The sequence below is a fragment of the Mycteria americana genome, chromosome 1 (assembly GCF_035582795.1).
Source record: "Mycteria americana isolate JAX WOST 10 ecotype Jacksonville Zoo and Gardens chromosome 1, USCA_MyAme_1.0, whole genome shotgun sequence".
NCBI classification, from domain to species: Eukaryota; Metazoa; Chordata; class Aves; order Ciconiiformes; family Ciconiidae; genus Mycteria; species Mycteria americana.
The window spans coordinates 122,444,438-122,470,746 of record NC_134365.1 but is presented as its reverse complement, the minus strand read 5'-3'; the positions used below and the strand labels follow the sequence as shown (position 1 = coordinate 122,470,746).

Sequence of the window (26,309 nt, the reverse complement as noted above, 5' to 3'; positions counted from 1 at the left end):
CAGCATCTGCTTTTGAAGCTGGATGGTGAGGTTCAGCCCACACTTCTCGTCAAAACAAATTAAAGCAGTAGTTTTAAGTTTAATTCAAGCTAATTTGATTTAAAGGTAATCTGGCCAGAAAGTGTTGACAGTGCCAAATCAAATTTAAACAGAAATGCAAATCTATGTACCAAGCTGGCCTTTGCCTAATCCTCATCTTAAAATACGAGTTCTCATCTCTTAGGTGTTATTGCACTGGCTCAAATTTTGTAGGACCCTGGGCATTCCTCAGTCTTCCACAAGGAAGAGTTGTTCATGTAAGGGAATGAAGAGTAATGAAACTGTTTTGATTCAACCTCGAACATTTTGTGCAATCCTAAATTACACCTGTTAATTTTCTTTGGGAGTTATGTGATTCTCCTCCCCCTTTAAGAAATTTAATTTAATTTAAAGTATAATGCCATCACAAAGCAAAAATGCCAACAAAGGAGTCAGAATGTTCTAAAAGTATCTTCTTATTTTTTTAGTGAAGGCTACTTGTTAAAAGCCATCTGAACTAAAATATCATTTTAACCCCCCTCAAATTTCTTTTGCATAATTGCTATGCCCCTTTTAGACCCCCCCAAATATACAACTTATTCTACTACTGGGTAGAATTCTGCATCTATAAAACTATGGTCTGAGTAGTCTTCATGTGATATTAAGAAAATGAAATGGATTGAACCATATCCCAAGAAATAATTTTTACCAGAACCACAGCGTTTAAATAATGCTGCCACAAGTATGAAGTAATCTGTTCTTCTACTCTCCAGTAGCCTCAGTAGGGAAAAAAATTGAGGTGTAACAGATATTCACAAAGACATTAAAAATTAGTCAGCATTCTACATGTTATGCTAAATATATGTTTTTTAAAAAGCCAAACAATTAGGAGAGTTCATTTTGTCTGAAAATTGGACTATTGAGAAAAGACAATGCCAGAGGAAGCAGCAATGTTACTTAGAATGTGGTTAAACAAAATGAGATTATCATCTCATCAGAGAACCACATCTCTGACAACAGTGCATTACCAGTGATATTTTCCAAGCTATATATGGGTGTGTAAGCATAGAGATAAGTGTCTGGCAGCATTTTCAAAAGCAAACAAATATGTTAAGTACAGTTAGGCTGTGAAGAAATTGTTTTCATTAAAAAAACACTTAAATTTTCCCTAATGTTTCTTCTGAAATTGTGCAGAGACACTTTTATTACATTGTGAGGTTTTATTTAGCAAGCTTTTTTGTTTTTATAAACAATTCTGATTTGAAAATAAATAAAATAAACATCCCAAAAGTTATAGAAAACCTTTATTGCAGTCTCTAAGTTAAATACTCTGTTGTGCAGCTTTAGGTGCTGCTATATTCTCTATCTATAATGTTAATGTGGCAGCTAAGATTTTTTTTTTCCTATTTTAATGTATAAGTTAATTTTGTGATCTAATTATTGAAAAATATGACTAAATGACATTTTTATGACATGAATGGTAAGCTAAAAATACTATTAAAACACAGGAATACCCAGTTTCTAGAGACTTGAACAATTATTTTTTTAATATTGTAAAGGACTTTGTAGGTATTGAGCATAAATACAATTACACTTCTTTTAAATTATATTAATCATGGAGGAAATGTATACATTACAAGAAACAAACTATGGTATCTGTTTAAGTTTAAATGGTAGTACCTTGTAAATCTTTAGAAAATACATGCCAGGATCATAGTAAATTCTGAGATAAAAACTAGTATATTTCATATTGCAGTTCATTCTGGAAGCAAACTTACCCACTTGCTACAGACCACACAATTATTTTAATGGGTTAAAGAGTAATGACTTTTTTTTTTAAAGGTAACTTAGTATTTCTTAGTGTCACTTAATATAGTTGAACACTGTTTAGCATTGTTTATGTTAACTGTAAACAACTCAATAACATTCTGATTCTTGATAGGTTATGGAGGTCAACTTTTAAGTCTTCTACCATAACACAGTGGTGAACTCAGATGATTGTTTCCTCCATATTTTAGTGACAGAAGATAATAAGTGAGAACATGGCACAAAAAGCAGGGATGCTAAAAATTCCTGAAAGAACAGAAGTATCAGAAGCAGCAGCTGTAGCAGAGGTAATGACTGTAGGTGACACAGTAGAGAATACAGAAATGAAAATTCTCATGCTAACTATTCTGAGGGCTTTGGCAGTGACTTGCTCTGAAACAGCTAGAAGCAGGAAAAGTTTAGAAATATCAGGAACTGAAGAGAAGAAAACAGGAAAAGAAAAAAAGAAAAAGGAAAAGAAGAAAAAAGGACAGCGTATCTTCCTCGAAGATGATAAAAAGGGTACTTTGTTTTCTGGTAGTAGTAAAATGAGACTCTCTTGAGAAATATACCTGTTCCCTTTCTTTGGCATTTTTTCAGTAATTAGGAAGACAGGGGAAACAGTTTTTCAGTGAAGAAAAATAATAAATCATGTTTCAAACACTAGGAAGGGGAGGGAAGAGAGACAGAGATTCCCTATTGTGTTATCCCACAATACTTGGCAATCCAAGAGGCAGGATAATCACCTGAGATGTGGGAGCACCTTTGCAATCCTTAGTCTTCAGTTTTAATCTGAGGACTTGAAAATAGCTCTCCCACATCTACTGCAATTTCTGTTTTTGACTGTGCATCACGTGATGAGTCTGAAAAAGCCTTTCCTGAGGAAAGTTACTCGAAAATTGTATGTCTGCACAAAAGTGTCAGTTTTGACAAAAAAGCATGTTTTGGCCAGCTTAGTCATGGTGTATCATGCAAAATTAAGTTTGTGCTTCAATGGAATGACCATATAGCACAAATATATTCCCTTTACGTAAATGTTAACAGTGAAGAATCTTTTCATGTCTGCATGTTTTCTTATCTAGACCCATACTTTCTTAAATCCCACCATGCCATGCCAAAAAATGAGTGTAAAACCAGTGACCCTTTTCCTGTTAAGCTTCAAAATTTAATCTAGATCTACCAAATCTACAAGATGCAAGTCAACCAAAAAAAGAGAGAGGAACCACTGATTATCTCTTCTATTATATACGTTATATGCTGCTGTCAAGAAGTCATACTGGCGTGAAACTAGCAGACCAGAAAGAATAACCACATTTTAAAAATCTACTTAGCAAAAGAATCATTAGTGGCTACTAGCTGTGTTGGATATTTTAAGTGGTTATTTTTGGTGGTTCATGGCTACTTGAAACGATCAGTTTCCCAGGAACGCAATTATAACCTACATTTTCACCCCATATAGATGCGTATAGATTTTACAGTATTTTTGTCCACTTTTGCAGGAAGGTATTTTCCTATTTCTTTTCCATCCTCCCATTCCATTCTGGCAAAATAAAATAGTAATGAAATGGTTGTTCTCATTTTGCAAATACTTGTGTGATGACATTTGTGGTCATAGTGGTCTTCCTGCAGTGGAATCATATAACAGAGAACATGCAGGTGTGATGCTTGCGTACCTTCCATTTGCTTTGGTTATTACCTCTGGTGAGTTTTTTTCACAGCACCTGTTAATTTTGCTCACTGCGGAAGGTCTTGAACGTGTCTAACCTCAACTGACTGCTATAATTTCTTCTCTGTTTACCTGAACCTCCATGACAGTCCTTCTTAATCCACTTAAAACATATGTAAAATAAATAACTGCCCTGCCCAAATCACAGTCTCTCCTCCTTTTGGTTCCTAATCTCAGATTCTTTCTATCCTTTCCTTTTGCTGTCACACTGAATTTAATAGTCTGTTCTCCCTGTGTGGCTCTGTATGAGCGAGGTCCTACCAGTTTGCCCCCATTTCTCTCCTCTATCAGCAGGGCCATCAGAACAAAGACCATCTGGTTTGTATCCTGAAACGGTGGAGTACATCGGGTATTTCAGGAGTAAGAGCAAAGGACAGACAGCATGGTTGTTCTTCTCCATGCCATTGAACTTCACTCCGTTATCATCGGTCTACCCTATTGTGCCCAGCTATCTAACTGACCCCCTTCATACTTTCCTCTAACTTGCTGCCTTCGCACACCAGGCATGGGTGTCAGGGCCCAGGCCAGACTCCAGGCCCTGCCATGGGAAGGGGAGGAGCAGAGCTGGGCTGAACTGCAGAGAACAGGAAGGTGGTTGTGGCTGCTGCCAGCAGGAAAGGGGAGAGAGAGGAATAGGTGCTGCTGTGGCAGGGAAGAGCCATTCCCCACTGAAGCCGCTGCCCAACGCATCTCTCCCTTCCTAGGTAACACTCTTTCCGTGGCTTTGCACTATTCTGGCTTAGGTCACGGAAGCAGCGAGGCCATGGCGTGGTGGTGCCCTAGGCAGTGTCCTGCTTTACTTTCCCTACTGCTGATTTGATGTCGCTTCACATCTGCAACGGGGTGCTCTGGTTGGGGCCTGCTCCTGTAAGGAGTTTGTGTGCAGAACACCCATTGGACTCAACAGAAGTGCTTGAAAAGATCTGTCCTTTTCCTCTGGTGTTTTTTAGGTTAGGACCTTGCCTATTTTATCCATAAAATGTTATATGATGTATAAATTATTATAATCAACTTCTAGCAAAATACTGCCTGGAATGTCTTGAGAGCTATAGTTAAATTGAATATATGCCTGAAAAGGGGGAACAGGCTCAGATTTACAGTCTTGACTACTTTCAAATTCTAATTATGTTTCAGGAAAGGAAAATGAGAGTAATTCACTTAGGATGCTGGCCATAAAGAAAGGCAAATAGCAGTAATACACTTAGAATGCTAGCCCATAAAGATTTTTTTAAATTGCTGTATAGAAGCAGCGTATACAACTGCGTAACTGTTCTATTCTAATAAGCATATAAGGGCTAATAATGTAGTTAAATTCCAAGCTGACTTGAAAATTCTAGAAAGCTGGTTAGAAATCCTAGCTGCAGAAAAAAATAACCATGTGCTATTGTGAACACCTTGTTTTTTGAGTTCTTCCAGACCTGTAGATTACTATGTTGTTTCTTTTTCTATCACGCTCCTATTCAAGGTGTAGGTCCTCCCTCTTGGGAATCTCTCTAGATGGGGTGAATTTGGTTCATCAGTCCCCAGATCATGCTTACATTAGTGAACTGCATGATTTACAGAAAGAAAATTTGTTTCCATTGATACTGGAGTAATGTGTTAACATAAACATACTTTACTAAGTTATTCCCAGAGTATTCTTGCTGTTTGCCTCAGAAGACACCACCTACATAGTTACCCTTATTAATGGAAAGTGAGCATGATGGCTGTTTTGAATGCACATGGCTTCAGAGAATGAAAGGAGGGAACCTTGACCTCCTATAGACCTAGTTAGCTATGGCCCAGTGCAGCCACATAAATGCACACACAGAGATATAGAATCTTTAATGGCTTTACGTGTGGAATACTTGAACATTGGAGTCTTAGTATAGATCTTGGGCGTTTTATCAAATATACCACAGTTAAGTAGCTTGGATGAACAGTATATGAGCTTATGTGAGCAGTGAAGACATACAGTGATTTTTGATGATTGCTATATATCAATGCCAGTTTACTTCGGTCTGAATGCAGGAGGAAAAAAAATTGCCAGCTGAGAAGATACCACATCAGAATTCTTCATTTTTAAGCCTGCAGGGTAGTATGATTTCCCAGAAAAAAAATGCAGTGGCTCAGCGAATATCATCAGCAAGACTTCACAAAATTAAAGAGCTGAAGAATGAAATATTTGATTTACAACACAAACTAGAAGCATCAAGCTTAGAAAACCACGTCTTGAAACAGCTTCAATGTCGACACTCAAAAGCAATAGGTAGATACGAAAATTCAGAAAGTAACTTGCCGGATCTTTTAGCAAGTCATTGTAATGAGGTGAGATCTTTAAGGAAGCTCCTGAGGATGTCTCAGGAGGACGAGAGAAATACATCCAGGAAGCTCAGAAAAGTGGAAGCAGAGCTGCTAAAAACTAAAGATGCTTTGCAGGCCTTGCATATGCTTTCAGAAGACAAAGCTCTTGCAGAGAGAGAGGAGCTTGATCACAGATTATCAGTCCTTACAGAAAAAATTGAAGTGAATAATAGGAGAATACAGGTAATATGTGCATATCATTGTATTTGTGGAACAATAATAGGAGAGGTTTCTGTGCAAGAGTAGTAGAAAGTTTATAGCTGCTTCTTGTCACGTTAATGATTCTGATACAATCTTGTAACATTGAATTTTCTTTTTAATCCAGAGCTGTCCTGAGTGTAAGGTAGTAAAAATGGCAGTAGTATCCCCTTCCAATATTTTAAAATCTGTCAGAAATGTATGAGTGGATTAAGTTTGGCAATAAAGATCTTTTAGGAATGAAGTCATATGCCTTAACCTTCTTGGGTCAGAAGCATAGCAATACAGCTGGAGAGCAATCTTCAGCAGTGTCTACTCTGCTCCCTGCCAGCAGCATGGGGTACCCAGGGCTGTCTAGCCACAATAGCACAGACCCTAATTTACACTGGCAAAGGACAGGATTAGTCATATATGAAGACCACCAGGCTGCTGTTGATCTACTACCTTGAACAACCAAAGCTGGCTTATCTAGAACTAGCACTGTTATTTTTACATGGTGCCAGTGGGCAGTGTGGACATACGTACATCTCCTATTCACTAATCACTGTCGCTCACTGTACTCGGCTGTAGGGTGGCTCCTGAATTAAGCAGCAGTCAGGTGTCCAAGATTTTAGGGTTGGTTCTACTGTTGTTTTATTGTGCAAATATAGTAAAAGCCCGGTGGGAGTTTAAGAGGAGGTAATTCAGCTCCTTTTAGTATCTCATACTTCTTTACTCTTATTGAACCTTTCACAAAAAGACAGAAATACAGTTTTTAATACAAATCTGGAAGAGCAAAATGTCCATTGGCCTCCAGGAATTAATTTCTATTTTCTATGGAGTACATTATGCACAGAATTAAATAAAGAGCCAGGTAATCTTAGAGGCATTTCACCATCTGAACAGCTAGGTCTGAAGTACATTTATTACATAAGGAAATGAAAATATAAACAGCTGAATTCAGACTCTCTTTTGAAAACTCTATTTACAGAAGTCCTAATGAGAAGCTATAAAAAGCTTGCAGGATTGTGTGTCCACCTTACAATTTTAGCAACTAGAATTTCAGTGCATGGCACTGGGTTCTGATGATAAAGTACTTGATAAAGTACTCAATAAATTACCTAGTTTTTGTTTACACTAAGCCTCCTTATGTTGCTGCAGTTAATAGATCTCAGTGTGAACAGAAATGTTGTCTTAACATTTCTCAAATATTATTGTATTCATTAATCCATCAGAAAGGTAATGTACAGCCTTATTTTTCATGTTTGAATGCCAAATAAACACTTTTGTATAGTAAAATTAAGTTCTATACCAGGTTTTGCTAATTTTTAAAGTAATTTTTCAGATACTTCTTCATAATTTCATGCATTGTTTAAAATAGAATATAATTATTAGAAGTTTACTTTTCGTTATATTAGCTTGCTTATTTTTTAGATCTGGTAAGAACTGAGATTTTCAACAGTCATACTGAGTACATCCATATTGTAAAATATGTAATTTTTTTAAGAGCCTAGAAAAGCAGCTGAAGTTGAACAATAGCACCTTTAGTCGTCAGTTGGCAAATGAGAGCAAAAAAGCTGTGGAAGCTGGGATAATTACAAAGAACTTGCAAACGGAAATTAACTCCCTTCACCAAAAAATTAAGGTATTCAAGATTTTAAAAAGGTTTCTGTTCCTACAGGAAGATTCAAATATTTAATGTTATCCATTCCTTTTGCCTCTTTTATATTATTTAGTAATGGAACTTTTGTTTCCTAGTTGAGTCTACAGTCTACCAAAAAAAGTCAAAATATAAAATTATTAAATTATTGTGGGGTCTATTTGTCAAAAGTTCGAAGTAGTTCAATAATTAATCGAAATGGAGATTAATGCATCACAATTTGAACAAATAATCCCCACCAACTAGTTACCATTTTGATAGATCTAGGTCAATACATTCATCTACTAACTTTAAATGAGCTCCCTTATAGAAACACTTTCAAATCAAAATGAGCCAAATAATACAATCTGCAAAACTAGAGTTTAACAAAAAGACTTACATAAATGCTTCAATAGTTTGTTTCAAATTCCAGCTTGGTTTTTAGACAGATATTTTCAGGACAAATATGTCCAGTTCAACAGTTACTGAATGCTTGTAAACCAGACATACAGGAAAACCTAAAAGTGACACTAAACAGAAATAGAAACAAAATTGCCATGAATAGTATGTCGCGTGAGTTGTAAACAAGAACAACAGAACATATTCCAGAAAAAAATTAAAATCCTTGTGGCTTTTTCATAATTGAAACTGTGTTTGTAACACAGTTAAAATACACTTTTTTTTATTTCTATATGAAGTGACCAGTTGATCTGTTGATTCCACTAGGGAGCTTTCTCTTTCTAAATGGAATCAAATGTCTATGAAAGACGTTGTTATGGGGAGTTTTCCCAGATGTTGTGAAGGGCAGAACAGGCAGCTACTGAGGATTCGTGGAGATCTGCATTCCTGTACTGGGCACTGTTTGTCCCCCTTACCCATGTATCAGGTGCAGAAGCTTTCCTCCTGATATTTGGCAGCAGCCAGGCTGCCCAGCTGCAAAAGCCCAGTGAGCTGTTGGGTAAGGAATAAAGTACCGTGCTCTTCCTGGGCCCTGGATCACAGCCCCCCGAGCAGCACTTACAGTGCTATTTCCCTGCCAGAGTCTGATCTCCTCCTGTATGTGCAGATCTGGGAGACGAGAATAATTATAGTCCCCGGAACACTAATGTAAAACTGTTCCAAAATGCAAATTATTCTAAAGTGCAGTTCTTACCTTAATGCTTCTCCAAAATATTTCTATTATTTCATGTGTTTTCCACACAGGTTTCTACGTGTGTCCAGTTCTCTTAATGTTATATTTAGATTTGGAAAACCTTCTATTGTTTTACCACAAAGAAGACCAGACATGCTTCTTAACCTTATTTCTGTGCCAGAACAGAGTTTATTTTTACACAGTCATAGTTTTGGGCACCTGGCATAGTCAGACCATTCAAGGTATTCAGACACACAATTCCCTTTTAGGTCAGCCTGTATCTCCAAATTAAATGCAGCTCCTATTTTTCACGCTAAAAATTGATATGGCAAGAGTGTTACTGAAATCTCTCTTCTGTGTTTAAGACAGATTTCAGTAAGGAAAGAGGACTCTTGCTAAATAAATTTTTAAAGTGTGCCTCTGAAATTTATGTCCTCTCCCAAGCAATAGCTCGTAAACCAGAACTGAGCACATTGTAACCAAGGGCATTGAGCAAATAAAAAAATTCAAAAAAGGAAGTAAAGCCAAAAATTAATCTGAAAAAAAAAACCCTAAGAACAACAAATGATAAAATCATTAGTGAAGGCTTCGTCTTTTGACCATTGTGTTATGAAAAAAATCATGTAGCTGTGCTCTTAGCCTTAAAAAGGTAGAATTTTGATTTGGCTCCTGAAAGAAAATGACAGATTCCTATTTGTGTAAATGACAAAGTCACCACATGGCCCAGCACAAAGCAAAATTGCTGACAGTTTTCTCCCAACATGGGAAAATTAAGTTGGTAAAAAGTAATTCTTAATGCATATTAGAAATTTAATAGTGTTTATTTCTTCTTAGGAAAAGGATCGGCAGCTTTATGTAAAAAATATCTATGCAAATCGGATGCCTAAAATCCCAAAAGACAAGAGTGATTCAGTACCTCATGAAAAAAGTACGTGTATATTCATTTTCCTTTTTTGTTTAGTTATGTGAAACTTACATTTTTTTATAACTGGGATGTATATTCTAAAATAAAAACCAATATAGTACTTTTATATGGGGTAAAATATTCTGTCACATACAATATAAAGAGAAGTGCTTGGTGTTTTGTTCACTTATTTTATGAATACAAACACATGACCTGTTTTTAATATTTAACCCAAATTTCATCATGAATAGCATTTAGTATACGTAGTTTTAGTATGCTAACAGCAACACTGAAGTAGTGCTGCTACTTTAAGTGTCTATTTGCATCAAGAACTGTTTGCCTATTTGTTTTTTAACAAGGTGAAGCTATCAGTCCACAAAGCTTTTGCAGACTAGTTTTTGTTCAGGCTGTTCCCTTTGACTTGGCCTGGAGAAGTGGCCACTCTAGACCTAGAATTCCCACAATATGGCTCACTAACTCAAAGCACCTCACAAACAACCCTCCTGTAGCAAGTTCCTAGTTTTAGTCCAGACTTTCAAAGTGCTTTTATATGAGCAAAAATAATGAATTTAATTGGGTCTTTAAAAACCGTTTTCTCATCTTTAAAATCCTTAGACCCTGTAACTTATAAATAGCTTCAATATCCATTATTGAAGCTTCTGCAACTTGCATTTTGTTGGGGTGAAAGGAGAGGAGGAGTTTTCAGAGACAAGGTTTAGGAAGTTTAAAGGCCAATCTGATGATCAAACTGTCAGCTTATCTGAGAGAAGAGAATGTTTATCCTTAGTAGTCCTTTGGTTTTTAGTGTAAGTAAATTTAAATGGGCAACCAGAGATTGTAATAACCCAGTTATTGTATATCCTCTCTATTAATTCTATCCACAGAATTGATGTTATTTAGAATAATATAGTAGAAGGATAGAAAAGAACAATAGAAAGTTAATTCTATCAAGGGAGAAAGAGCTCTTTAGTAAAGAGTATTTCTTTCACATGGATGCTCAGACAGGTATCGGAGAGAAATATCTATTATATACAATCTTGTCTGTCAACCATTCCAAGAGCAGCTACCTAGTGTGGGATTCAGCTGCCTAATTATAGGCATCCAGTGCCATTTGAGATGTCCTAGCACATTCTGCCTGGCCCTGTAGTTGTTGTTCCAGAAGGACATGGGTGTCCCATCGGTCCTGTGTAACATCGGCCAGCCTCATGCGGATACCTTGAATACTCAAGGGCATCTCAAATAGCATTAGGCGCCTGTGTTCAGACAAGTGGATCCCACCCCTTGAACTGAGGGAGCAACAGCTAAAAACAATTACAAATCATACAAGCCAAGAACTGTTATGTTGCCCTTGTGCCCACAATATTCATCAGGGACAAAAATGTTGAAGAAGATAGTTTTCTTGACGCACTTATAAATTTCTAATTGTCATACGCTTTAGATGTAGTATGTAGAATTTACTAATAAATGTGTTTTACATAGAAAATAATAAACAGATTTCAAGTACTTTCTCCACATTGAAAGTAATATTTTGCCTCCTACTCAGGATCATAAACATTCTGTCAATATTCTAAAGGAGAGCTTTCTGCACAACAAACTTACACCCTTAATTTTGGATAATGATCTGAACATTGACTTTCCTGGGCTAAGTACCTCTTTAAAATACTGGTCAGAATTGGAACTTTCTTCATATGGGCACAGAAGAGCATTTAAAATTTACATGGTAGCAAACAGATTTGCTGGAAATATTGCACATGCCCACAGAATTCTTCAACTTATGGTATCAGTACAAAGTCTTATCGTAGTCAGTTGCTTATTTCTTTCCTCTTCGTTGCCTTTGCAAATCCATTACTCTGCCTTAACTACAAGTGAACTACAGGGAAAAGGTTGGTAATTCAAGTTGTAAAATTAAGAAACACAAATTCCTACTTCTCATTCCAAGTCAGATACTTTTTCTATGAAGCTCTGAATTCCAGTTTTAGTTACATCACGTAACCAGCTGTGGGTTTTATATTTTTACTCACATATGGATTTGTACAATAGTTATGTAAATTACAGTACTTAAATCACTGTTTACTATTTAAGTTCTTTTCTTTAAGCAAGATAAGGGAGCTTAGCTGGAGAGAGACCTGATATTTTGTAATGAAAAGGTTCCAAGCAAAGTTGTCTGATCTTTTGGTATTTTTGGCCAATAAAGGTTTCATTCTCTGCCAGTTAATGGAAACAGATGATTTAGAAATCTAGAACCGGAATTACTGACAACTGTTTTTCCTTTTCACTATTGACTTGAATTTTCCTATAACAGACTTAGAAAGACCTACTTCTTCAAGTAGTTATTTTCTATTCTGCATTTGCAAAAATTTTTACCCAGCAGGAAAGAAAAAAAAGAAATGTGGGGCTGCATTTTTTAACGCTCCTGATAAATAGCTGAAGGTAGGCTTGCTTAGGTTATCAGAAAGCTCTATGTACATAAATAAAATTGATTTATTGAATGAAGCCATTAATTTCATAAGCTCTCCATGTTTGCTCCCTTGTGGGAAGGTCACACCAGCTCATCTAGAGGTACAGCTCCCCCTAGTTCCGAATCTGAGGAACGCTCCGCTGATTTCTGCTGGAAAAGCTGCTGAAGTAACTACTTGCTGGTTCCCTTTTGAAAGGGAAAACTAATTCCCTCCACATCATCAGGGCCATTCCTTCAAGAGTAATCCTCAAATTAGTTATCAACATCCTTTTTACCACCAAACTGCAAATATTTGAAAATCACCATTTTTATGGATAGTCTGCCTCTGATTTCAGAGATCAAAACTGGGAATAAGGTCGAATGTTGCTGTAGGTAAGATCACATTTTTGCTGCTGTGCTAGCAACTTTCTCAGCCACTGTAGTCATGTCAAAACTATTCTAAAAATAGAATAAAAGAACAGTATACGCACCTTCAGCATCCCATCTCCATTCAGCTGTTTCTTTGAATGTCTCATTCAATCACTCCCTTGGAATCTCTTGTCAAAGACTATAGATATTTCAAACAGTGTTAAGCATTTCCTCTGAACAGTTTGAATCCATAAAGCCTTAGATAAGTCCTTAGCTTTGAGAAAGGTGAGTAACCAAGTCAGAAGGCATAAAAGCAAGCATGTTTATTATACTCTGTAAGATCCAAATTTAGGAACCTGAAAGCTGAGGCCTCATACCAGACCCCTTAAACTTACATTAGAATGTTACCACACAAATTAAGCCCACATGGGCTCTAGGGTATAGACACATTTTTCTGACTTTGCATGGTCTATCTGAACAGGACTTTGTAGGTCTGAAACTTAAGTATATTTATGATGTACTGATGTACAGATGAAGACGCTCAGAAGTCCAGGTAGCTATGTTTGTGTTCCAGTTTCAGTATTTACGGATCAGGCGGAACAAAGAATTTCTTTATTAAAGGACATTCAGAAATGCAGCAAAAAGGTGTTTAAATCCTAGGCCACATACAAGTGATCAAAAGATATCTTTTGTTTCTACCAACAATATAATTCCAGAAACTACTGTATTACTAACGATTGTCCTTTTTCAATAGGTCTTAGTGTAAACAGATCAGTACAAGTAGATAAACAGAGGTTTAGATCACTGCTGCTGTCACAGTACCAAACTCAGGAAACAGAAAAAAGTCCAATTCAGCTAACAAAGGTACGAAAGATCTGGATCCAATCCCGTGTTTAAACTCTCAACTAAGCTGTATGTTATTCCGTAAGTTTCAGTAATATGCCTGAACAGCCTGATCCGTCATCTTAACTTTCTCAGATGTGGATATTGTGTGAATGTAATTATATTACAGAAAATATATAGGATAAACGTTGCGATACAAAATAAGAATATAATAGTAATAGAAATTACTAATCTTTTATAAGTATTGCACTGACTGTGTACTTTTAAAAGTCACTAAACAAGTATTCCCTCATTATTCTTACCTTTAATTGCCAATTATAGGAGAAAAAGTCTTCCGAAGATAAGAATCAAAAAGCTAAAGCAAATGAAGTGTACACAGATGCCCAATGTAGAACAGAAAAGCAAGCAACCAAGAAAATACCAAAGCCAGAGACTTTCAATACAACACGTAGAGGTATATTTTAACATTTTTCTCAGAAACTCATTTGATCTTTTCGGAAGTTGAATAAACTGGTGGTATTGGTAATTTACATGGGTCTGACAGCCATTAGCTGGCACCTGACTGACAGCAACTAGTTCAACAAAATAATATATTAAGCGTCACTGAAATCCAGCTGCTGGCAGTGCTGCACTGACAGCAGAGCAGCTCCACAGTATAAGGCATCTTCATACTGTTGCACTTCTAAAAGGAGTTCCTGGTCATGTTGGTAAAAAGTCAGTGCTTTAGCTGTAAAAGTATACTTCAGTTAATAGTTTGTTAATTCCACACTAATCAAATACTGATCTCAGATTGTGAATCTTCATCATAGCTGATGTCAATGCAAATTTCTGGTTCAGGATCTGTTGCTGAGAAAGGAAAAGGACTTCGTCAAGGGCTGGGAGTATCTCCTCATTACAATGATCACTGTAAATAGATTTTATGTAAATCTTAGCCATTGATTGTGTTCTCATATAATGGTTATATGCAAGGGACTCATCTATAAACACCTGTATTTTGAAGAGATTCTATAGAACAGCAGAAACCAATGCATCTATACCTTTATCTGAGCTTTTCTTTCATGAAAAATTTTCTTTCATGAAAATTTTCTTTCATGAAAAATATTTCTTTCATGAAAAATATTCATGTTCTTTTCATTATAGTGAGGCTTGTAGAAAGAACCACGATCTGAATGCCATCATGCTAATACTTCACAAATGGTAGGAGACATTATGTGACCTAAAGGTCATGCATTTACAGAGGTGAAACAGGTTGCTGAGGTCACTTACTAGATCAGTAACAGAGCTAGTAATCTGGAATGCGTTAACTCCTGTATTTTGTACTCTGCCTTTTCAGCCGACAGCCTTTCCAGACTCCACCAGATAACTGAAGTCACCATTTGTCTTTGAAATCCCCTTTTAAAATTGACAGCAAACACAAGTCTTCTGATTCTGCCTGTGAATCTCCCTCCTCACTGCCAGACTCTCTTCTGGCTTTCTCCCACTGCTGATATTAGACTTATTTATTGAAGACTTATTTAGCTATTTTAATTATCATAACTTCATACTTCTCCTTTAGGCTTGGACCCTATCTCATTTTGGAGGTAGTCTGAGTCTCTCCAAAGCACAGAACCTATTATAAATTGTCCCCTGCAGCAGACAAATGTATTTACTGTAGGCATTCAGCATACGCATTCCTTTTTCTACTAAAATGTGGAGCCAACTCATTTAGAGGTTAGAGAGTTGCAGTATATTCTGCTCCACGCAACAAGCAAGTCTGTTGTCAATTAAGGGAGAGAAAATCATACATATATTTAAGTTCCATTTAAAAGCAAGTAAATGACAATTAGAGTTTAGATCTCGTGGTTTCTCTGTTGCATTGCACATGACTTTTCTGGCCCTATATTTAGCTGTTACTATTTGCATGCTAATTCATTTAATAAAGTTAAAAATAATGAAAAAGGTAAAGATAAAGATATTAACCTGGATTCAATGGCACAATGATCTTGTTTAAATCTTGCCCCATCCTGTTATATTTATTAGTAAATAGCATTGCCATAACCCTCAAGACTGAAATACCATCAATAATAACTTAACCAATGAAATAAGGAAGTAAAACTTGCTCTCATTAATGCTTCATGACTCTTTATGTTGCTAGGCAATTGAAGAACATTCCTAAAACCCACAATATTTCATTTTAGAGTATTTAAGGGAGGGCAGACTACTGATGGACAAATACACTTGCTTGGAATTTATGAAAGAAGAAGAAAAGATAGATTTGCTTAAATGGGAGCTGAAAAAACTGATGAAAACTGAACAAACTCCTCTAAGTGACACCGTGAAAGAGAACAGTAAAGAGGAAGATGCAGTGGAAGAATATGAAAAAGAAGAAAAAAAGCCAGACGAACAGCTAAATAACAGTGAGAAGGCAGGGAGTAAATGTGTAACTCCAGGTCCAAGAAACAAAACACTCCTGAGGCTGGAAAAAAAATACATATTCTCAGAAGCCACTGAGAATTTGCATCACGGGCTTCCCACATCAGGTACAAAATCCAAAAAAGGTAGTCTTCACAACCATAGACATGCAGGTCAAGACTGCAGTGGAACAGCTGAATCAAAAGTGAAAAATTCCCTTGGGCTATATGAACCATCTTTTGGTAAAGTTACCAAAACAAGGCGGAAGGACAGTTCCAGTGAAGCGGAAGGCTGCACTCATATGACATTTGCTGACAGGAAGAACAGTCTTATGAAAGAACTCTTTGGACCGGGCTGTGTCTGAAGAGACAACCATTCAAGTTCTGACAGGAGAGGAATGAAGACAGAGAAGTGAAGGGATGCAGGATTACACAACCCAAATTTCAAACCACCACTACTGACTAGTTCATAATGTAAAGCTTCTAACACTAATGAAATCGTCATGAGAATACACAAACTAATTATTTTGCTAGTTAAGTACATCAACGTATCTTTACTCTAGAAATATGGCTCATTTAAAACATTTTCTTAAAAAACAATAGTTTTACCTTCATTAAATGCACATTAAATCTTACAAGTACTGAGACTTTCTTCCAATGATTTTTCCAAAATGATAGTCAAATCAGTTGTCACAAAAGAACACTCTTCTGTTCTTGGTCCATGTGCATGCATATGCATCTTAGTGCCTTAACAATTACAACACTTTTACCTGTTATCAGGTGTCCAAGTTAGTCCTTGTTTTGTAATTTCCATTTTTTTGCATTCTCTCTGCAGACTGAATTTTGAAGCTGATTATTTGCTAGCTAGCTGAAGTGAGCAATCTGCTTTCATAAGGTTCATTATTGGGTCAGTACCAACAATGCAATAAAAGAAAATAATTTTTTATTTTCTTCGCTCCTGAAATAGCTTCCAGAATTCACACATAATAAAAATAATTTGCTATTACATTGTTTTCACTAGCATTATAAAGCTCTAAAGCTTCATTCTTTTCCACTGTTAGAACTTATCAAAGCAGTTTGCCTGGTAACTTCTACAGCTGACATCCAAAGATGAATGTGCAAGAGTAAACTATTGTTTTGGAGAAGTCAGGCATATCCAGTTCTCAAAAAGCCTTTAAAAATCCTGTGTTTAAGGTTACGTAAGCGAGGGTAGGAGGATTATGTTTTGTTCCTCACAGTAATTCATGAAACGTTTGCTCAAATGTGAAGTTAGGGAAAACTATGTGTATTCTATGAATTTTAAAAGACAGTAGCACTTAAAAAAAACTTCAAAAAATTATACCACAAAAGGTGATTAAGACATTTAGATCTGAACCTACTTGCAGCGTATTTCTTTTCAAAATTGCGAACGGTTTTCTTGAAGTAGTGCTTAAGCTGTACAGTGGACAGGTTTCAAAGAATGACTTTGTGTAGTCAGAAGAGTAGGCGTTTCTCCTCTGTGAACTATTAATACTTCTACAATGCCTTTACTGCTGTCCCAAAGCTAAGAGCAAACAAGCATACATAATCCAGCACTCATTTGTACTGACTAGATGACCAAAAGCCTTTTTGCCCTTACTCACCCAAATGTTTGACTACAGCAGCCAACAAACTGCGTATTTGATGACCCCATGCTAAGTGTGGATAAACAGCAAATGCCATCATGAAGATTTTAGACGATACTGCTTTTCTTGACTTCACTGTGTTAAACTCTGTAACAAGCTAAGTAGAAATATCATTAGCCACATCTTTAGATTCAGAAATATGTCAATGTCATAGTTAAATAATCTGTCCCAAACACTTTAAAAAAAAAAAAAAAATTAGGCCTGTTGATTCCAACAGTATCTCCTTATGCAAGAACATGGGGCAGGGGTTGTTGTTGGTTTGGGTTTTTCTTTTGTTTTTTTTAGGAAAACTGTAATTAACATTGAAAAACGGATCAGAAAACTTCAGGTGGGTTGAAAAGCTTTATTTCGTTAATAAAAACACAATTACACATAACATTCAATCACAACATTTTTTTCTTGCTGATATTTAAAGCATCTATTTTCATGTTGGCTAAATGTAATCCTCCCTAATACAAAACCAATCTTTTATTTAAATTAACATTTAAAAAAAAAAACATTTCATGCATATGTACATACACATGCATGATATATCATGACCTTTTGAACTGACTTCTAAACACAGTACTAATTATGGAGGGGCCCTAGCCACTTCCTGCAGGAAGGCAAAGGACCTGAAATAACAGATGCATTCCACTGTACAGAGTGGGAAGCTGAACCAGAATCGCCACAGCCCAGCAGAAGAGGGAAAGGTGTGCCCTAGAGTTTTGTTCAGGCTCATGTCAAACAAAAAAAGGAGGTGTGGAAGAAGAACTCTATAAACCATCCATTTGTCTTATGTGGCAGCAACGACAGGGGTTGCAGATACCACTGTAGCATGGAAGATAACACAACTTTGTTGCTGTTCTACAGGCACAGTACTAGGAAGAATTCTGTCCACCTTTAAATTCAAAATATTGTGGCTGTTTCCTGTACCTAAATACAGCAAGAGGATTTACTCCAAAAGAGAAAATTGTTTTCCCTCCTCCTCCTGCTAGCTACCCTTCTGTTACTACTTTAGACATTTAAATCACTAATTTGCCTTTTTACATTTACATAGCTGTTTCGGGCTATCCCGGACTGCCATTAATATATGCTAAAGCCCTTAGAAGTGTAGTCCTCTGAAGGAACAGCACTGTTTTCTACTTTCTCTTTCTTAACATGGAACTCGAGAAGGTTGGCCAGACCTTTCCTCCCAAAACATGGAAGGAAATCGTTTCAGTGATCCTCACTCAGCTTGGGAAGCAGAAAAAATGTCAAGGAAGGAAAGGTCAGCTACCAATAAAAGTAGGAAAAAAATTCAAGTGTTCAATGAATTTTAAAAGTCAGGGAGGAAAAAGTAGCCAGCCATCCTGTATTTGGCAACTGAGTCAGTCTCTTAAGGGTTGATTCTGCCTATGTATCAATAACACATTTTCTAAGACAGCCCAAGAACACACCAATTCTAGTGTAAAAAAGAACAAGGAGGAAACTAATTCTGTTTTACACTAAGCCAACCGAACCACCTACCTCTATCCTCTAGTACCACTTGTCACCAAATATAATCCCACTTTTGGGTGAAAGTGCCGTATTATACAGCAAAGGAACAGCAAAGCTCCCGAATTAATTCCTAATGCCAGTGCATTTCCAACTTAAAAACACAAATCCACACTTTTAAATTTTGGTGAATATACGCCATGACAAAGTCTTACGGTTCTGCGATGAATCAGTGTTCATACTTGTCAAAATAGACACAAAATGAGGTTCTATAAACAGCAATGCTACTCTTTGAAAACTGACCACCAAACTGAAAAAAACAAACTAAGGAAAGATAAAATAAATCGAAAGGAATACTGACTGATATCCAAATGAAGTAACAAAGATTATCTCAGACCTAGTCTCATGAAAGACAACTGTTCCCTTTTTTTTTAAATTCATTTAAGACAGTAACAATGAAAATTTAATTGAGGACTCCATGGATTACTGGGATTCCTTCAGCTGAAAGGGTGTAGCATGATAGCTACAACTTTATTACAAACCACAAGCCAACATGTAATTCCAACACCACCTGAAAGAGATAAAAAACATGGTTTAAGTCATTGCATCAATAACCCTGAGGCACACAAGCTTCCGAAAACAACTTTGCAAGTGTAAAAAATGAAACTTAAGAGTTATGAGGCGAACAGGAACAAAACATCTTTATTTTTATATACAAATGTTTCTCTTCAGGGCATGGCAGCTAACTCCATGCCGGTCCCGAGAAAACCTGAAGATGGTCCAGGGAAAAGAGTACCAAATAACACGAATATGAGCCAAAGTGCGGTATATACAACCCACAGCTTCTAAAAACATTTGCCATGTACCTAATAGAAAATGTCTAAGGCATGGCAAGTAACAGAATACTTTGCTAGAACCTAAACTCAAGATTTGAGATAGGTAAAAAGTAAATTTCCTCCAAAATTTAAATCAGTCTTTGAATCTGTACTTCTTTCCCCTTGCTCCCCATACAGCCACATAGAAAAACGCTACTGAGACCTTCACTACTGACCCAGACACCTTGCACGGCTGTTTTAAAGGGTCCTGTCATTCAAGCTAGCAGCACAGAAATTTGTATTGGTATGATGGAATAGAGGGTGTGCCCTGACTGTAATACACAGCGCATCCCTATTGCAGAATACATAGAATCACGCTACATAATATCATGGAATACACAGCTATTCATAGCACACATGTGAAGAAACTACCTTTGGTGATTTTTAGACATTTTTGTGTTTATCACCTAGAATTCAAAAGCAATCTCTTTAATGTGATTATCAGCCAAGACAAAAAAGGAGATTTGAAGGCAGGCATGGATGTGAACCTTTTTACATCCCCTCAAATGCTATTTAACTACATGTCTTCCAAGGACTATTCCCCAATCCTGCACAGAAGCAGACTTTTCTCTTGTCCAGTAAGCTTGCTGGATACGAATCATTCTCTAGACAGTTATGAAAGATACAACAACATACAATTCCAACAACATAATTTGGAATTCCTTCTAAAGCAGTTGGGACTTAAAAGCCTAACATGAAGATTCACCAGTAGCATTTTAGCTCGATGGTATATTTCCATGCTACATTGTCCTGTCATTCTGCCTGTCTACTTATCCCATTAGCACAGAGCCAGCACACTTTTCACTCAGAAACAGGTATCTACAACCTGTGATACCATTCTGATCGTTAATTTGTTAAACTGCCAAAAAGAAAAGGATTTAAGTAGGTAAAAATTCAAGAGAAGTGCGATGGGGAAAAGGGCGGGAATGGACAAGACAAAATGGCAAGAGAGAGCATACCTAAATTGTTCTGAAGTTACACTGCCATGAAACCCTAGCAGTTTATAAGAAATACATGTAAGCGACACAGACCTATGAAGTATTTGCCCATTTTTAAACCCAATTCTACTATTTCAGTGGACTCCTTAATATAAAAATATTTCTGATTTGAAATCTTCTCCAGAGTCTATTTCATATTAAGATAAAGTGGCGCTGTTGGAGAAGAAATAAAAATGACAAATAGGCCATTTCATTGAATACGTAGGAAACAGCTAACCAAATGTTTGAAACTCCTCCCTGCATTAAGCACGTTAGAAGAAACGCACAGAAGCATTGCTTTTAATCTGTGTATGCTCTTCGTCACTATATCGTTGGCATCTGCATGGGCTTGGGAAACGTATTTTTTCTACTCTACAGTCCTTACCTGCCACCCCCGTAGGAAAGGCTACCAAGCGCTCCAGCGGAGCAAGCCATTTGCTTGGAAGCACTGTAACTGGCTCAGAATAGTACTTCCAAATGAGAGAGATCATCAAGGCAGCCTAGAATTGAAATTTTTATTAGCTTGGATAATAATACACATCAAAGTACATTTCCACCGCTATTTTGAATCAGTAAATCACAAATTCTAATTAAAGAGAATAGTTTCTTTGTTATTTTACATTGTTGTTAAGCAAGTCCAAAATATTTTTAAACTTAGTATGACTTTATACATCATATTAAGAGGTAGCAGTGAGACGTTGGAAAATGCTGCTTTCTTTTGAGACCCTGGTTCAAGTCTAGCATAGACAAACATAGTAACAGTAACTGTTAAATTCTGATGACTGTTTTTAGCCATAATCCTTGCCTGCTAGGAATCCAACTAGCTTTAACATTACCCTAAAGATATCTTCAGGTTGACCACTGTCATTCTTATTAGCAGCCAATTCATTGGCATCAGGTCTGAGCTACAGAGACAATCTGATGAGGCACTGTGGCAAAACGTGTGGCAGCTGTAAGTGGAGATTTGCATCCTCATCGAAAGCACATTTTGTTTTCAAAAACATAAGCAAAATATATTTACAGGTATCAGAACTTTCCTGGGTCCAGTGCCATATATAAATGGAAGAAAAAAAAGAAGTGATGAAAAAGCTAAGACAAACTCCTATCTTGTCATCTCAAAACCAGAAACAGAGCTAAAATGAAACTCTAAACTCCTTCCATGCACAACTACCAACCCTTATCAGCAACATCTCTCCCTTCTGTTTCAAGAAACTGTTTCAGTTTGGCATGCACTATGTCACTGGAATGTCAAACACCTGTGTGACTAATCATCAGCCAATAAATGCAGGAGAGAACTGTACCACTACTGAGGATTTGGTTTAGTAATTTGTATTCGTAATAAAATATTTACTTACTTGTAAGATGTAGAACACAATATTTATAACCCATTTTATTTTGGCTAATTGGGCAGTTCGTGCTTTCACTGTTAAAAAAAGAAAATTACTCTGCATTATTTATAATAGTGCATTATACTTACATAAAACTATCAACATATTAATATTTCACTCCTCAAATCAGGACATTACACTATTTAAAAATCTCCTTTCAAATGACTCATAGCTATATTGAAAGTACTCTTCTGCAAGAAAGTGCTAGGTCCATATCACACTGTAGTTTCTTATTAATGCTACTATGAAAAGTTGCAAAACACTGGTATCGTAGACAGAGAAATGTCACACATAATCAAGAACACTATTCCCAAATGAGAACAGTCACTGTGGTTACTAATTTAAGAACCTGCTTCAGATGAGCATAAAGTAAATTTTTCTCTTCCCTAAAAAGGGAGAATGATGGCTTTAGCAGATGTACTTTTTGCCTTATTTAATTCAGGAACACAGTTAAGACTATTCCTTCATTGAATTAATCTTGGTCAGGTTCAGTATTAACATTTCTCATGCCTATTTTTCTTCTGTTACAGTACCTCAGACCAGTATAAAGAAGCCCAGTGAAGACAGCACACCTTCAAACATAATGGTGGCCTAAAGTTTTCTAAAACGATGTTGGTTGCTAAGTAAACTACTCAAATCTAGTTTAATTGAAATTACTGGGTTAAGAATAATACTACTGAAAGCAATCCAAAACTGCCAGTTGTAGATACTGTCCCTTCTCCAAGCAAGGAGCCTATAGACATCCATCCATTCTGCACAGAGGAGGCAGACAAAGCAAGTCGTCTCCTATCCTGTTAGCATCACTTACTGAGTTTGGGTAAAGACAAGAGCAAAAGCTCTGGTGCCAAAGGTTTACGTGTACTTTCTACCATGAGATGATGGATTATACTACTGTAAAATTCTAATCGAGACAAAGCACTACAGCTTTATCACAAAAGCTGCTGCATAAGGTCAAACATGATTGCAAAATGACAGGAAAGATCTCATCTGGTTACCTTCTAGATCAACACTTTCTCTCTAGCATTTTGTAGTACACCAACCAAATAGCCCCAACCAAGCAATGCATCCTTTTCCAGTGAAGATACGCAGCAGAGGACTTCCTTGGCTTATTCAAAACATGATTCAAAACATGACGAGCATCACTGAGAAAGAGTAAATAATTACACAGTGAAGCCCAGGAAATTCCTTGTAAGAAAAATTTTATAGCTAAATCACTCCCTTACCAGTGTATGCAGAACTACACACAATTGGAAGACAAAAGCAAGCTCTCCAAAAAGGGGGGGGAGAAAGAAAAAAAGAAGAGAACACTGGAAACAGGTAAGAGGGGGAGGAAAAAGTTGAAGGAGAAATATACTTAAAATTGAAAGCACTCGACAAAATCTTTTTCAGAAAGTAGAAAAGGGAGTAAACATTGCACTCTACCATGAGTTTTAAGCTTGTCAGTCATTTTGTTAATCTTTCTTTCCAGACGGGCATATCTAGCAAACTCATCCATCATACTAATGGTTGAGAGTTCTTGCTTCATGTTCTGAATTTCAGCTCTCATTTGGGACTCCTGCTCTGCATCCTTTTGTAACAATCTGGATATCTAAGAAGTAAAGAAATAGTATCAGTTATTTATCCAGAATTCCACTGATTTTCTTTAATATGTATAAAGTATGATCTCCTGATTACATACTCAAAAGCCTCCCATAAAAAAGGCCCTTCCATCAAGACACAGAAAAACCTTGGCTTAACTTCTGCAATGTTCTAAAAGCCAAAGAATTTTTACTCTCTTGTTCTGACTGAAACAAACCAAAAAGGGTTTTACTGTCCCTGCAGGGCAGTGATTTTCAACTTTTCTAACTATGGTTAGCTGCCTTTTCCTTCTCTGTTTCTGCTTTCGTCTCCTCATCTCCCCACTCTCGATGATGCTGCCTTCTGAGACCTTTCAAACCTCCCAGGCCCTGCCTGCTGCTGCATCCTGAGCCGAACTGCTGTCCTCCCTCCTTGCAATTCTCATCACGTACTGCTTGGATGACAAGCACCTGATAGGTGCAGGAGAGGAAGGACCGGGGAAGCATTCCTTTTCATCACCACTCTTTCCAGCTCCAGCAATGCCCCTTACTCATTCATCATTCCCATTTCCAGCTCCAGCAGCCTCAGCAAGGGTCTAAACAAATTAATGTGGAAACTTTATTCACTGAAGCTCAATTTTAGACCTCACCAATAATGCATGGCTCACCAATCGGGAATCACTCCTCTAGATTACAGATTGCCTAGTCCAGGCTGTTAGAAACACACCAACTGCCATACTGGCTGAGAGTTGCGACCCATCTAGTGCAGTATCCTACCACTGTCTCAAAAGCAGAAACACCAATTTGCATGAGTTATTTTTCCTACACCTTACCCATGTGTTTAAATGCAGTTTTCTTATAACATCTTATTGGTTTCTCGGCTAAAATTATTTCCTACTGACAGAAAAGTTAAAAGGTAATCACACCTTGTGTTAGCAAACATTTTCTCCCCTTCCTTTACTTTCCTACTTCCTTTTCATGAGGTACCACCTGCTTGTTGGTTCATGAACTCCCTTTACCATAGAAGTGAAGATACAAAGAACATAAAATCTTTTTCTTGCTGTTCCTTAGCAAATCTCTCTAGCTTTCTCAAGACACATGTATTTTTTTCCCCACAAATGATGTTCTCAGTACTGCAGTCAATGAGAACATTACGCTACTTTCTGTCACAAACCACAGCAGAAAGTTGCGCAGAGATTCTCATTAGTCATCTATAGTAACACCGAGTTCAGCTTCCCAAATTGCTAAGGGTAGTTTATGTTTTAAAGGATTTTTATCCGTTATCGATCAGCATGCACTGATCCGTGCAACAGAGAGGTCATTTACGTAAAAGGGCAGAGTGACAGGTATTTTAGCAAGCTTGCTCACATGTAAGTTTATTTGGCAGTCACAGAGTTTATTGGTCCATAATTCTGTTATCCACGCTTCCACCGAAACGCTTGAGATCAGACCAGGGGGCATCCTGGTTAGTGATTGCGACTTCAGGTTTTCTCCTATGATGCCTAACTCCTTAACCTCTGTATCCACTGATCTCCCTTCTCAGCCACGGAGACGTCCATCTGTTGAAAACATGGACGACTGAGCAAAGCTGTCCTTTGTGTCCCTGCAACGTCCTAAGGGCTGGAGCCCCAGGAGCATCATTTAAGACGCCGATAACTCGTGACCCAGAACTTTGCTCCAAAGACCTGCTTAATCGAGGCTGCTGGAGCCACCCACTGCCACGGTGCTAGGTTCCACCATCTCGTTCTCCCCAGTATCAGCCTCTCAAGCTTCAGCTCCTAGAGGAGCTGAAGCCAGGAGAGAGGCCAGGAGCAGGACTAGGCCCTGCTGGTCACAGCCGGGCACGCCTGACGGGCACCGGGAGTCCTCCCGAAACCGCACCGCTCCCGCCACCTCCCCACTTCACCTCATCTCTCGGCTGTCAGGCGGGGGCGACGCCACCGCCGCAAAACACACCCCGCGCGCCGCAAGGGCCTCCGTAACGCCCTGCCCCGCGGCCTCACCCCCTCCTCAGCCACCCGAGGGGCCGGCGCCCCCCCCGTCCCCGCTTTGTCTCGGCGGGCGGCGGCAGAGCCCGGGCGGGCAGGGCGAGGCCGAGGCCCGCAGCAACGCGCGGCCAGAGGCGAGCGAGGGCCGGCCGGCCTGCCTGCCCGCAGCCGCGCCAGCAGGGGAGGGGAAGGGAGGCGGGCGACGGGCGCTCGGCCGCGGCCCCGATTTAGGAACGGCCGCCGCCCCCCTCCCCCGGCCGGCACGGGGGCGGGGCGGTCGCGGTGACGTCACTCACGATGGAGGAGCAGGAGGGCAGGAGGATCTTGAGAGCGTTGCAGAGGAAGACGGCGCTCAGCACCAGCAGCCAGGCGCCGCTCTCCGCCATGCCGCGCGCCTCCGCGGGCGGGCACGCCCCCTCGCTCCCCCGGCACTACCGAGCCTCCCGGGCGGGCGGCATCGCGGGGCGGCTCCCCGCGCACGTGGGGCGGCGGGCGGGTGTCTGCGTGAGGGGAAACGGGGACAGGTGCGGCCACGTGACGGGGGCTGGCCAACCAAGAGGCCGCTCCCCCTGCCGCCGGCAAGGGGCGGTGGCGGTTAGGTGCGAGATCCCGCCTCGCGCGG

The 26,309-nt window shown here is 38.4% G+C and overlaps 2 protein-coding genes across 4 annotated transcripts; one reads left to right on the top strand and one right to left on the bottom strand.

The window, feature by feature from the left end:
- The first annotated feature begins 5,570 nt into the window (after positions 1–5,570).
- On the top strand, positions 5,571–17,641 carry LCA5L (lebercilin LCA5 like). The gene is given in 6 exon segments (XM_075518812.1): positions 5,571–6,076; positions 7,578–7,715; positions 9,676–9,769; positions 13,306–13,415; positions 13,716–13,848; positions 15,572–17,641. Coding segments are annotated over 6 exon segments (1,551 nt in total). The 5' UTR covers positions 5,571–5,629; the 3' UTR covers positions 16,201–17,641.
- Positions 17,642–17,782: 141 nt separating this feature from the next.
- On the bottom strand, positions 17,783–26,261 carry GET1 (guided entry of tail-anchored proteins factor 1). Of its 3 annotated transcripts, none has more exons than XM_075518767.1 (6): positions 25,984–26,261; positions 25,068–25,258; positions 23,566–23,731; positions 22,111–22,178; positions 21,141–21,255; positions 17,783–19,474 (listed from the first exon to the last, which is right to left on the bottom strand). In XM_075518767.1, the coding sequence occupies exons 2-6, from the start codon at positions 25,158–25,160 to the stop codon at positions 19,401–19,403; spliced, it is 516 nt and encodes a 171-aa protein (XP_075374882.1). In that variant the 5' UTR covers positions 25,161–25,258; positions 25,984–26,261; the 3' UTR covers positions 17,783–19,400. The 3 variants fall into 3 exon arrangements, with proteins under 3 accessions (XP_075374882.1, XP_075374875.1, XP_075374890.1); XM_075518760.1 differs by lacking the exon at positions 25,984–26,261 and adding an exon at positions 25,385–25,494; XM_075518775.1 differs by lacking the exon at positions 25,068–25,258.
- Between the last annotated feature and the right edge of the window lie 48 nt (positions 26,262–26,309).